General features: G+C 43.6%; 1 protein-coding gene across 19 annotated transcripts in view; it reads right to left on the bottom strand.

The window, feature by feature from the left end:
- RBFOX1 (RNA binding fox-1 homolog 1) overlaps positions 1-14,182 on the bottom strand; it is a 2,433,924-nt gene that overhangs the window by 132,410 nt on the left and 2,287,332 nt on the right. For 18 of the 19 annotated variants that reach the window (XM_024984898.2, XM_059881313.1, XM_059881315.1 and 15 more), the window contains 2 exons: positions 10,508-10,651; positions 2,171-2,224 (listed from right to left, as the gene is read on the bottom strand). In XM_024984898.2, the coding sequence (XP_024840666.1) occupies positions 2,171-2,224; positions 10,508-10,651 (198 nt within the window). The remainder of the gene's footprint in view (positions 1-2,170; positions 2,225-10,507; positions 10,652-14,182) is intronic. The other variant, NM_001075818.2, reaches the window with a different exon arrangement.

The following is a 14,182-nucleotide window of genomic DNA, read 5'->3' as shown; positions in this document are numbered from 1 at the left end:
GGAGGTCAAACTACTGACATATTATAAGGATTACTATAAATATCTGAAATTACAGCAGAAAGACAAGGCCCTTAAAGTAGCAGAACTTCAGAGTCTAATGAATTGATTTTTTTTTTTCTTTTTTTCTACTCATCCAGCATATCACAACACCACTTTGGCTGTGGCAAAGAGAATACTGGCATTTTCTTTCCTCAATTCAATCAGCATTCTCCTATTCAGTTAATACAATTCAGTTACCATTAAGTTAGTGAATACAAAACCTATGCAGGCTGCCCAAGGAATCATAAATGATTGTTTTGTGGGGAGGTGGTGGTTCCTATACCCAGAAGACTGGCTTTTGCACCCCCCCTCCCTTAGGTAAAACCCATTCTTCTTTATTATACCACATGACGTATGAAACCTTAGCGTCCTGACCAGGAATGAAACCCGCAGCCCCTGCAGTGGAAGTGCAGAGTCGTAACCACTGGACAGCCTGGGAAGTCCCAAAACATGTTCCTCTAAGCAACACTTCTGGATACTGGCTTGTCCCAAACAGTCTCTGTAAGGAAAGCTCTGGGGCTAAACCTGCGATCTCTCTGTGTTTGGGAATGAATTTCTCTCCATTTTTACTTTCACAGTCTGGGGAAGTGAGAAGGAAGCTGAACGTTCCTGGGGGACCAGAAGCCAGGCGGAGTTACTGGATGTGGTCACTTCCTAGGCTCTGATGTCAATATCCAAGTCTTTGGCAGCACCCCTGTGGCTCAGCCGGTAAATGAGCCTGCAGTGGGGGAGACCTGGGTTCAATCCCTGGGTTGGGAAGACTCCCTGGGGAAGGGAAAGGCTAACCACTCCAACATTCAGGCCTGGAGAATTCCATGGACTGTATAGTCCATGGGGTCGCAAAGAGTCGGACACAACTGAGTGACTTTCACTTCTCTTCACCTTCCTCACAGCATCTGCTGCTCTGCCCAGAGCACCACTTTGGTCCAGGGAGAGTAGGATGGCTTCTGCATTTTCTGTGAGTGCAAATAAAAAGAGGACACTTGAGCCACCATGAAATCCCAGTGGGCAAAAGCGTAGTCTGCATTCAAATGAAGCCTGGGTGTGTGTTGAGAATAAGGAGACACAGGATGTGTAACTTTAACCATAGCCCGGGAGGCTTGTTACAACACAGACTGCTGGGCCCCGATATCAGAGGATCTGATTCAATAGGTCTGGGTTGGACCCTGAGACTCTGCATTTCTGCCAAATTTGCAGATGTTGCTGGTGGTGTGAGCGCTGGTCTTAGATGATCACTGACACAGAAGATACTTTAGAAGAGTTTGGTGGCTTTTTTTTTTCTTTCTATTAATATGTTTGTATTTTGACGATGCTGGAGTTCACCCATATAGCCTCTGATTTAAAAAAAAAAAAAGAATTTTTTTTTTTTTAATGTGGACCATTCTTAAAGTCTTTATTGAATTTGCTACAATATTGCTTCTGTTTTATGCTTTGTTTTTTCTTGGCCATGAGGCATGGTGGGATCTTAGTTCCCTGATCAGGGATCGAACCCCACACCCCCTGCCTTGGAAGGTGAAGTCTTAACCACTGGACCACCAAGGAAATCCCTAACCTCTGATTTTTACTAACACTGTTACTTGTAAGAAAAATCTACTTAAAAATTGGTTTCCTAGGAAAAGCTAACTCAGAGCAATGGCAAATTGCAAAATGGGGTTGGGTACACAGACTAATGGATTAAATTTCATTCAAAAGGTTGGTGTATATGAGATTTTCTCCCCTACAACCCAGGAAAATAACTGCACTTTATTAATACAGAATAATCACATATTTACCTGCTCATGAGACTATGAACTCACTTTTTAATATAAAGAACATAATTATCACTGAAAAACAAAAATGTAGCAACAACATTATTTTTTTAAGCATGGGTAGTTTTCCTCTGGAAACTTGATATATAGACATCTATAAAACAGCAATTTTCAAATACCCCCTTATACATTTTAAATTGAATCCAGTGTATTCCCCACCATTTTGGAAATGGGGGTGGGGTGGGGGGATGGTCCCTAAAGGAATTCCCACTGAAGTGTATTTTCACAACGTGCTGATTAAAACAGTGCAGTTGTTTCCCCGTATTTATAACAAGCATTTCAAAATAAAGCTAAACAATTCTAAAGTGAATTAACTTGCTTACCTTTGAGCCTCGCTCATTAAAAATAATTTCAACATCTAAGATTTTACCAAATTGCTGCAAAAAAATAGAAATAGTTTATAAGCAAGAAGAGAAACAGAGGCAATCAGATTATGCATGGGTAATTGTTCCCCAAGTCAGAATTTTTCTCTCTTTTAATATCAAGGCTATTCATTTGATGTTTTCCTATCATTAAATGATGCACTTGAACCAAGAGAAAATACAACTGCATGTATTATTTCCATATTGTGGCATAACCCATCATATGAGATATCGTAATTAGGGACCCAGTACCAAGTATGTAAGCAAGAGGTTAATTCTAGTTTTCTTTCTTGATGTATGATTGATTGCTTTCCAAGGCACTGAGCAGCAAACATTAAAAACAGCTAATATATACAACGGTCCTTCTAGGCTGTGTCACTAGCCACTGGATGAAGCATCCTTAGTGAAGTGGGATTTTGATAACTTAAAATATCCAACTAAAATCAGACATTTAGAATTTTGGACCTTGGCTTCGTAAAAGCCAGGAGTAGCCAGGCCATATAAGAGAAGTAAAGCTAAAAGGAATATCCATTACACAGACACCCTTTACAAGCAAGAAACCACTGTAGCTCTCTGTCCTCAGGGTGAAATGTCCTTCTTGCAAGATGATTCTCCCTATTGTTAAACAAACATAAAGATTTTAGACGATTAGCCTGAATAGGCTTTCTGAACAATGCAAGAAACTCAACGTATTCAAACCTAGAAACAACATTTCAGATGACAAAGTTTCCCCAATAAACTATAGCTGTTCCATTAAATTTCAGGTTTTTCAGGATAAGCATACCCTACACAATGGTACTTTAATTGATGGCTCAGCCAGTAAAGAATATTTCTGCAAGGCAGGGGGCACACCCAAGTTCAGTTCCTGGGTGGGGAAGATGCCCTGGAGAAGGAAATGGCAACCCAGTCCAGTATTCTTGCCTGGGAAATCCCGTGGACAGAGGAACCTGGCAGGCGATAGTTATGGGGCCGCAAGAGTTGGATATAACTTAGAGACTAAACCACCACCACCGCACAATGTTTGGGTCATACTTAAATTTACTAAAATATTTGCTATCTGAAATCACATGCAACTACTGTGTTTTATATTTTGTAACTTAATACAACTGCTGCTACTGCTGCTAAGTCGCTTCAGTCGTGTCCGACTCTGTGCGACCCCAGAGACGGCAGCCCACCAGGCTCCCCCGTCCCTGGGATTCTCCAGGCAAGAACACTGGAGTGGGTTGCCATTTCCTTCCCCAACTAGTGACTGACTATTTCCTGTAGTCCTCCTGACAAATACACACCAAGAAATCTGTGATTCATACTTTTAAAAAAAATGAGAACAAGGGCCCTGAACCAGAAGCATCTGATAATCCAAAATCCTGTCCCCTGAGGCTGGAATTCTTTCCGTTTTCTTAGATTGCATGAAGTTGAGTGGGCATTTTCTGAGTGTGGTGTGTTCTACATAAAGGTAGGTAAGAGAGGGTGGCATAAAAGTAAGTGACGAGGCCCACGGGAAAATCAGATAGAAATTTTACCCTGATGCAGAATTAAGAGCAAATGCCTGTTTTAGGGATTAAAATACACGTAAAGAACTACAGAAAGTAATATTTCCAGGCTCTTTTCCCCTGATTTGGAACTTTCCTTAAAAAGCAGAGACATCACTTTGCCAACGAAGGTCCATTTAGTCAAAGCTATACAGCTAGATAGCATTGCCGGCTCAATGGACATGAATTTGAGCATGGTCTGGGAGACAGTGAAGAACAGGGGTGCCTGGCATGCTGCAGTCCATGGGGTCGCAAAGAGCTGGACATGACTGAGCAACTGAACAACAGCAACGTTTTTGCTTTTTGCTTTTGCAGCCTGGGTATTTTTATTACATCTTTTATTACCCTAGGAAATTCTGTATTCTGTCTCTCTCCCCTGGGTGGAAAGCCTTACGCAGCTTCTGTGTCACAGAGGACAGGGTGATGGGGTGGGAGGGGCAGGAGAGAAAGGGAACAAGCAATTAGAATCCAGAGAACTGGGGGCAGCTTGCCTGACTGATGTTCCCCATTCAGAGGATACTGAGACACCCAGACTATAAGTGCCAAGAAGATCTTACTGAGATTCAAAAAAAAAAAAAGGAAGAATATATAGATACTATCCTCTGGAACATACAAATAAATCTACGTTCCCTCGGAAAGAGAAAAACGCAGACTCCAGTTGAGTATAAATAGCTTAAAACCTTGAAATGAAAGTAGTTCTGACTATGAGAAAAAGAAATCCAAAGCTTAAGTCATCCTGGGCCACAGAAAGGTGCCCATCCCTCAGAATATGTACTCAGCCTGGGGATTACAGACTTGAATTTTTCTTACTGAGCTTCTTATTGTGCTTCTCGACTTCAGAGGGAAGGAGAGAAAGAAACCAAGAAGAGAAGGCTCAACCAGGAGAGAAGACAGAAGGTCTCCATGGCTAGCATGCTCTATGGACATACCAGGAAACACGCAACTCCCTCACCCTGTGATCAGTGGACACTTAGGAATTCTTTTGGTGAAGACAAGATGGTTCTATTGCTTTTTCCATGCCCTAGATTTGGGCAGAGAAAACTGTTAAAAAGAGAAGATGATTTTCAGATTTGAGAAATGCAAGATTTGCGTTGAAAGGCGAAGTGAGTTCCATGGTTTAAAAAAAAAAATCCTCTAGCTTTCTGATTCTCTCAGAAGCCATCATTCTGCTATAACCCCTTAGGATATTCAGTTCCACACAGATGCTACCATGTATATTTCAGGCCTAAGAGACAGGAAGCACACATATTTATGGGTAGAGAAACTTGGAAAGGACTTCCTCTAAAACCAACAAGCAAATGTCATCCACGGAACCTTCTCGAAGCAGTCAACACAAACGCATTTCCTTTAAAATAAGATCTGGTTGAAGAGATCGCTTGGTCTCAGGTGGTGATGGGCGAACTGTGACTTTCTCTGGAATGAGGAGTCCTGCATCAAATAGTTAACATCTTCCATTTGTTGGAGGTTATAGTTCTGCTGATGAGCTCAAAGATACTGCTCTGTGTATCCCTTATAAGGAAACCAAGACCTGCCCCAAGGCTGCACTGCTGTTTCTTGACTGCTCCTCCCTTTTCTCGGCCTCCCCTCCCTTCCCTGATGAGCAACTGTTTGAACCTGCCCATCGGAGAAGGGGACACAGAAATACGTTTGTGGCTAGAAACCTCATGGGGTCCTGATTGGTTTCCACCATGCTCCTTACACATGGGAAATATCCACCTCATAACTATATTAAGTCAACGCCAGTAAACAGGGATTGGGAATACATGGATGAGTGGAATAAACATGAGAAAGAAAGAAAGAAAAAAGATCTGACTGAGATACACGTGTGCTCAATTGCTCAGTTGTGTCTGATTCTTTGCGACCCCATGGACTGTAGCCCACCTGCCTCCTCTGTCCATGGAGTTCTCCAGGCAAGATTCCTGGACTGGGCTGTCATGCCCTCCTCCAAGAGATCTTTCTGATTCAGGGATTGAACCCAAGTCTCCTGTGTCTCCCATGCTGGCAGGCAGATTCTTTAACACTGAGCCACCTGGGAAGCTGCCGGTTGAGACAGCACCAATCAAAAAGTAATCTTCGCATGTCTCATTCCCTAAATGGAGCAATGGCACCACATGCCCTGAAATGGTCTCCATTGTTTGTTTCTTTGGCAGTTGCCATGGGGTGGAAGTTTCTCAAAGCCAGTGAAACAAGCCGTAAGAAGAATGCTGATGTAAGTCCCCTTTCTAAGGCAGTTGTGTACTATATTTATAGTATCAACAGTTTAATTGGGAAGTTTGGTACTAATGATGTAAACACAGCTGGCACATTTTCAAGTTAAATAGACACGACTCATTCGCAGACATAACTAGGATCTATTTGCCCAACATCGGCATTCACCCTTGTTCAACAGTCTCAGTTTCCACTGGAGGGGTCTCGACAGATGCGACAAAGTTAAAATCCTGGAGCTTATAGGCACACACTCGGGCCAAGAGGTACCGCCCATGTTTAGACCGGCTCAGATCAAATAATATTTCTCTGAAAACCTCTGAAAGGTGTTCAATGGATACAGTATAAAACAGGAAAGTAAGCTTAGTTCACAGAATGTTCATGGAAGCTAAGAAAAGGCAACATCCTAGTTTTCTTAGGGCTGTTTTCACGTTTCAGATGTGGGAACAGGAGGAGGCACCCTGCCATGTCTGAAAATATCTCTGTTTTGTCATTTAAAAAGTCATCATGAAAGCCCCTTCTTCTTCTACTTTTAATGAAAGTTTCTTCTGCATGTTCTGAAAGCCATGTAATCTGTCTTTGGTGACAATAGAGACTTCGGTGGGTCATATTCATGCCCAGAAGGCCTGTAGTTTGATAAGAAAAGCATGGCTGTCACATGGACAAGCATGAGGCAAAATCTGGACCCAGTACTCCCTGAGTAGCTGTTACTGAAGACAACTCTAGGATACAATGGCTTGTCTCAGTGGTCTAAATCTAGAACTACCTCTGTGTACAAGCAAGCGTGCTCAATCGCTTCAATCATGTCTGACTCTTTGTGACCCCATGGATTATAGCCCTCCAGGCTCCTCTTGTCCATGGGATTCTCCAGTCAAGAATACTAGAATGGGTTGCCACACCCTCCTCCAGGGGATCTTCCCAACCCAGGGATCGAACTCGCATCTCCTATGTCTCCTGCATTGCCAGCAGATTCGTGACCCACTGAGCTACCTGGGAAGCCCATAACTATCTCTCTCACTTCACAAATGCTTACTTTTAAATGTTAGGTTCAACTGAGCTTTTTATTCAAGACCAAGACGTTGTGACTAATTTGATGGCAATCCATACAATGTTTGCATGGGCCCATGGAGAATTCAAATGGAAAGGAAACATGCTCTTTTGCGACCTCTGACATGTTCAAGAGGAAGGTAGCAGGGCCAGAATCCACATCCTTTCCAGCAAAACCTCCAGCACCAAGGCCCCTGATAATATGAGATCCATTCATTCACATGCCAACTGATCTTTTAAAAAAGACTCTGGATTCTGGACTTCCCTGGTGGTCCAGTGGTTAAGAATCTGCCTGCCAATGCAGGGGACACGGGTTCGATCCGTAGTCAGGGAAGACCTCAGATGCCACGGGGCAACTCAGCCCATGTGCCACAGCTACTGAAGCCCACATGCCCTACAGCCCATGCTCTGCAACAGGAGAGGCCACCAGAAGGAGATACCTTTGCACCGTGACAAAGAGTAGCCCCTGGTTGCCACAGCTGGAGAAAGCCCACGTGCAGCCATGAAGACCCAGAGTAGCCAAAAATAAATAATGAAAAATGCCCTGGCCTCTGCTTTGGATGTAGTGGCCACAGGATTTTTGACCAAGGGATGTTCCATCTGAAAGGGAAACCCTAGGAAATCTAAGATGATCTGGATGGTTTCATGCCAAACACTGCAACACATTCATCATAAAGGATACAAAGTGAATTGCGGAAGAAGGGAAACGAGGATTGTGACAAGGAGGCACCAAAGCCACAGTTTAAAAGGAAATGTTGAGGCACCTGCGGTAACCGATAGGCGTGTAGGGTTTGCAAACATCATGGCTGAATGATGCATGGATACAGAACCTGTTCAGAGCACTGCCAGGTGTCAGGGACTTTGGGAAAGAAAGTCTCTTTACTCTTGTGCTGTGGGTTTGGCTTGCAGTCTCCACAGCCATACTGAACAAAAGGGACCAAGAAGAAAACTGCAAAAAATCTTTGTGAGAGTTTTTCTCTGCTGTCTCTCCCTTTGTAGCCCCTGCTACAAGGAACCAGGGCAAAACACGGCAAGAAAAGGAGAGATGACATCTCACATCCCAGTGATGTGGAAAACAGCTGATTGGGATTAAAATGCAATTTCTTAGAGTAACTGTGACCTGAAACAGGAAACCACGCTTAATTCTCTCAGCTGGAGTGCAGAGCCAGTCCGAATGTTACAGATGACTTTTCACGTGATTCATGTCAGTAAATGCAGCACACAACCAGAGTGGGGTGGCCACCACCGACATCTGCCCAGGAAGAATAGATTCTGCAGGATTAAAATTCCATGTCTTCAGAATGGTGGTTGTAAACCAAGAAGGCCTCAGAGTTATCGCAGAGTCCAGGAATTTGTAGCTGCTGGATGATTTTTACAGACGTGTGTGCGCAGAAGCATGCTCAGTTGTGTCTGACTCTTTGCGACCCTGTGGACTGTAGCCTACCAGGCTTCTCTGTCCATGGAATTTTCCCAGCAAGAACACTGGAGTGGATGGTCACAAAGCCCACCAAAAAATCTTGCATACTTTTAAAAATGGACACACAGGCAGCTTGTGATGAACTGAATTAATTTCAGGATGACTGACTGTGTGCTGCGTTTTCTGAATGTATAGATGGATCCTAAGTGTCTCTATCATCTTGTCAAATTGACATCTTGTCAGTTGCTTGAAAATTCTGACTTTTACAAACAGTGGCTCTGAAACTAGTAGATTCTGATCAAGGTTTGACAACTGGTAGCACGACCGATTTTGGCAAGACTTTGCTCTCTACCACCTCTCCTGTACCGCCCAGTAAGAACAGACAGGTTCGAATATTCATGCAAGTAGGATCCGTTTTTGGCATCTAGCTCTGAATATTTTGAATACCTTTGCAGTGGAGCCCTCTGGTCACTTTCAAGATAATCAAGAAGACCAGAGAGCACACAGCCATCCTCAGGGGTGGGAGTCCGGGTCTACCGCAATGAGTGACACCCGAAAAGAGCACAGGATGGTCATTAAGAGGACCAAATTCCAAGTCAACATCCCAGTGACACTTGATGAGTTAAGACAGATTGAAGAGCGAGATGACTTTTGAACCAGACCTGACAAAAGCGATCTAATTCCTCAGGCTGCCCGTCATTCAAACCTGGTCTCCTCACTTCACACACACTTAACCTCGACTTTAACTCCGAATGCTCTGCACTTTTCAAAGTCATCTTTGACCTGAAATTGCCCGAGGGTATCTCTGCTCTGCAAGAGTTAGAGGCTCAACTCAAGGTTATTACCAAATGAGAGAGATAAAAGAGCACAAGCTGACCTTTTCCACTGAAATGTCAGGATTCAGGCCTGGGTATCTTAGCTATGACACTTCGTTGGCTTTTGTGTCCAATGCATACTTGATAAACATCATGCATGCTAAAGAAAACATGTGCATTCACCCCACCATTGCGGAATGATGACACAGAGCTGGTGTTTTCATACGGAGAATGAGCTCTACCTGGCCCAGACCTAGACTTGGAAAGTTGAGCCTCTTCTTATTCCTTTTGTCATCTCTGCACCCATCCAGAAGCTCTTAGAAGGGGACTCTCTGGGCAGCCAACCTTTACTCTAAGTTGAGTGTTAAGAATGTAATTTTTTTCATTGAATCCACAGACATTTCTCACCAACGCTGGGCTGACATAGACAAAGGGACTGTGACTGTATTTGTAAAAAATGAATGATATCCAAGCTGTCATAGCTTTGTCCTTTGGTGGAACTGAGCCCAAAGAGATGGCAAGCTCATCCCTTCCCAAGGTGGATGGTGCAAAGGTCATTCCAAAAGAGAATCAGGGTCACAATGTCCCCCAGTCAAGTGACTCTACCATTTCTTCTCTCTGGGTTGGTGGTGTCTTCTGTCTTGCTCCCTGTTCCATCATGGTGCTTGAGCAAGACTGTCATTTGTGGCATATAATCTTTAAGTTAAATCTCTGAATCCTCACCACAGATTCCAGAAGAACATATATGGCAGGATACAAGTCAGACTCTGAAATCTGCAGTGGTTTTGTTTTAACAAGGCTTTATGCAGAACTAATTATTCTCTACAATCACCTCTGAGATATAGATGCTCAGTACCCGGGAAAGAGCAAGGTCTGCAGAAATATGTTATGAGTCACTCTTCCCAATAATTTGGCAACCACTATAGCGAGAAAAACCAAGATGACCCATAACTATGTTAGCTGTCACATGGGTCCCCAGGCTCTTGACAGGGGATCAGCAATGAGCTTGTTTCAAGCACCTGGGAGCCTATTTTCCATTCGACATTCAAGTTACTAACTTGAAGAAGTACCGTTGGTCCAAGTGCAAACATGGTGAACACAGCAGAAAAGTTTATCCTAAAATCATGGAGATCCTGGCCAAAGAATACCCTCAGATAGGATCTAAAATGCCTTCCCCCCACCCCTGCTCACTTTGTATTATGAATACCAAGAAATTACATGAGGAGGGGAGGACTCTGGGGACCCCAGAGCGGCCACTGCAGAGGAGAAGAAAGGCAGTACTTACACCAAACATTTGTCGGAGGTCCGGATCCCGGAACCGGAAGGGGATGTTGGAGACATGCAGCCTCTTGGGCTGGGACTTGTTTTCCGTGTTTTCAGAAGGCTGTGTCTGGGGCTGGCCATCCGTGGGTGCCGAGTCATCTGTCTGCTAAAAGAACAAGAGCAAAGCAAAGAGGGTCAGAGTGGACCTGAACGTGCTTTTCATAAAAAATATATATATATATATATATATATATATATATATGTATATATATATATATATAGGCGTATAGTAGCTTTAGTGTCGTGTTAGTTTCTACTGTACAACAAAGTGAATCAGTTATACATATACATATATCCCCACTTTTTAGGATTTCCTTCCCATTTAGGTCACCACAGAGCGCTGAGTAGAGTTCCCTGAGCTATACAGTAGGTTCTCAGTTATCTAGGTTATGCATAGCATCAATAGTGTATTACGATGCAGAGCATCAATAGTGCATATATGTCAATTCCAATCTCCCAATTCACCCCACGCCCACACCATCCCCCCTTGGTATGCATACAATTTGTTCTCTACCTCTGTGTCCCTATTCCTGCTTTGCAAATAGGTTCATCTATACCATTTGTTCTAGATTCCACATATATCCAGTGTGCTTTTGCTTCCTCAAAATGGTAGAAAAATGCCAGAACAAAGGAATAATGCAGGAAGAAACTGCTGAATCATTCATTCATCCAGCAAAGATTTATTGAAAGACCACTGAGTGCCCATCACAGATCCAGGATTCAGCCACGAGCAAAGGAGCAGAGATCCTTACTATCATGGATCTAATTCTTACGGGGGAAGAACTAGACAATAAACTCAAGAAATACAGAGCTGGAGGATAGAGATAAGAGGGAGGGGGATAAAGTAAGGGCAAGGACTCGCTGGAACTGGGGGGCAGGGAGTTTCAGTAGGTAATTAGAGAAAGCTTCATCTAGAAAGGAGACTCCTTCTTTCATCCAGGCTGTTCAAAATCTTAAAATATGCCTACCTAATTGCCAAGGCTGTACAGATAAAAACATTAGTAAATCTCATAAAACATTTGAAAAGGCTGTTTGGTATTCTGAAGTCCAAGTAACCATCTGATGGACTTAAATTTTTTCAAGGTTTTAATTTTTCCTTTCTTGATTTTGCAGACCTGTGCTGTTCATGACAGTTGACCCCATGTGGCTCTTTAAACGGAAATGAATTAAAATTAAATCAAATGGGAAATTCAGTCCCTTCCTCACAGTAGCCACATTTTTGAGTGCTCAGTGGCCACACATGGCTGTGGCTTCCGTGTTGGACAATGAAGACACAGAGCGCCTATGTTAGAAAGTTATATTGACCCAAGTTGGTGTTGACAATGTTACATTACTGGTATAGTTTGTTACTCTGCCTCCTACTCAGTCCCATCCTCCAAGGAAAAGCCCGGATAACATGATACTACAATGATACCCCCATTGAGGCAGGAACCAGGAGAAAAGTCACAGTAACATTTGATTCAATCATCTAGGCCACTTCCATATGCTCAATTCTGGAGTTTTAACATTTCAGAGATGCTTCTAGATGCTTTCTCTGCAATTAGCATGTACTGCCTCTAGGTGGCAGTAGACACCATTCACATGAAATGTCTACTTCTCTAAAACATGATGGAAAACCCATGGAAAAGGCCATCAAGCTTATGAAGGAGAAATCGTCTGCTCGTTCAGTTCAGTTCAGTTCAGTCGCTCAGTTCTATCTGACTCTTTGCGATCCCATGAATTGCAGCATGCCAGGCCTCCCTGTCCATCAACAACTCCCAGAGTTCACTCACACTCAGTCCATCGAGTCGGTGATGCCATCCAGCCATCTCATCCTCTGTCGTCCCCTTCTCCTCCTGCCCCCAATCCCTCCCAGCATCAGAGTCTTTTCCAATGAGTCAACTCTTCCCATCAGGTGGCCAAAGTACTGGAGTTTCAGCTTTAGCATCATTCCTTCCAAAGAACACCCAGGACTGATCTCCTTTAGAATGGACTGGTTGGATCTCCTTGCAGTCCAAGGGACTCTCAAGAGTCTTCTCCAACACCACAGTTCAAAAGCATCAATTCTTCGGCACTCAGCTTTCTTCACAGTCCATCTCTCACATCCATACATGACCACTGGGTAAACCATAGCCTTGACTAGATGGACCTTTGTTGGCAAAGTAATGTCTCTGCTTTTACTTACAAGCAATCTAGAAGCATATAACTGGGACAAAACTAATAACATGGACATAATCAGTGACTTTCTCATCAACCCTTGTCCTTATCGACAGGTTTCACTGAAATTTCCTTCCTAACACACACTGAATTGTATTTGTAAGGTAAGACATTCTGGTAGCTGGCGTACTACACTTCCAAGCTTCTTTGGTATCCAAAGCCCTCCCAGATACTTTCTTCAACTTCCAAGGGTTGTGTCAAGAAGATAATACACTTGGTTATATTCCTAATGCTGCTGGATCTAATAAAAAGGCTGGTGATAGTTCTCTACCCTGAAAAATGAGTAGTAACAATGCTGTTGTTCAGTCGCTAAGTCATGTCTGACTCTTTGGGACCCCATGGACCGCTGATCCCAGACTCCTCTGTCCTCCACTGTCTCCCAGAGTTTGTGCAAATTTATATCCATTGAGTTAGACAATAACAATGGTGCATACCATATAAGGCTCTGTGATGACCAAACACCATAACACATGAGGCATCATGCCACGGTTCCCAGCACAAGACACAATCAATAAGTGGAAGGCAAGGCATTTTTTAGAATGATGGTGATTTTTACCAAAAATGTCAAAGTGAGAGTGAAAAAGTCGCTCAGTTGTGTCCGCCTCTTTGCGACCCCATGGAATAGTCCATGGAGTTCTCCAGGCCAGAATACTCAAGTGGGTAGCTGTTCCCTTTTCCAGGAGATGCTCCCAACCCAGGGATCGAATCCAGGTCTCCTGCATTGCAGGCGGATTCTTTACCAGCTGAGCCACCAGGGAAGCCCTAAAAATGTCAAAGGAGAGGTGTAAAAAGCCTCATTAAGGAAATATGAAGGGAAGGTTCCCATTTGCTTGGTAAACACATCTTTCCTGAGCAACTACTATCCACGAGGCACATAAGTTCATCCCCCAAAGCATACACAGTGTCTAGCTTAGCAGAAGAGAAAGAGGCAGAAAAGACAATGGTTAGACAGACTATTAAGAGGGGTCAGAGTGACCCTCAGGGGGTTGAGTCACTCTAAATCAGGGACACACCGTATGGCTGGTGGTTCCTCAGGCTTGCTGAGTCTGGAGGTTACGTTTTTACCGGGACATGTCTAAGAGAAAAGGTGGCGCTGCACCAGTGGTGAGCAAAGTATGTACCAAGACGCAGAGAGGTGAATTCTGGATTTAGGGGACTGAGGCAGGAGACAGACAGGCTCCAAGCTAGGCATGTACAACTAGCCTCCTTTTTACATTTCCTGAGGAAGGGGGCAGGTGGGCTCCAGGCTAGATATTTACAATCAGCCTCCTGTGTGCACTTTGAAATAGAAAACAGCAATAGAAACAGGGTAAATAGCCAAACTTTGTCTCCTGGGGATATTAACAGCTATGGCAAGGACAGAGAGGGACGAAACCCAATTTGAGTAAAGGATCAAGAGGTCATATATTTTCCATCCTTGGGGCAAGGGAGACATTACACA

The sequence above is a fragment of the Bos taurus genome, chromosome 25 (assembly GCF_002263795.3).
Source record: "Bos taurus isolate L1 Dominette 01449 registration number 42190680 breed Hereford chromosome 25, ARS-UCD2.0, whole genome shotgun sequence".
Lineage (NCBI taxonomy): Eukaryota > Metazoa > Chordata > Mammalia > Artiodactyla > Bovidae > Bos > Bos taurus.
Note: the sequence above shows the minus strand (reverse complement) of the source record. Positions and strands in the feature narration are given on the sequence as shown.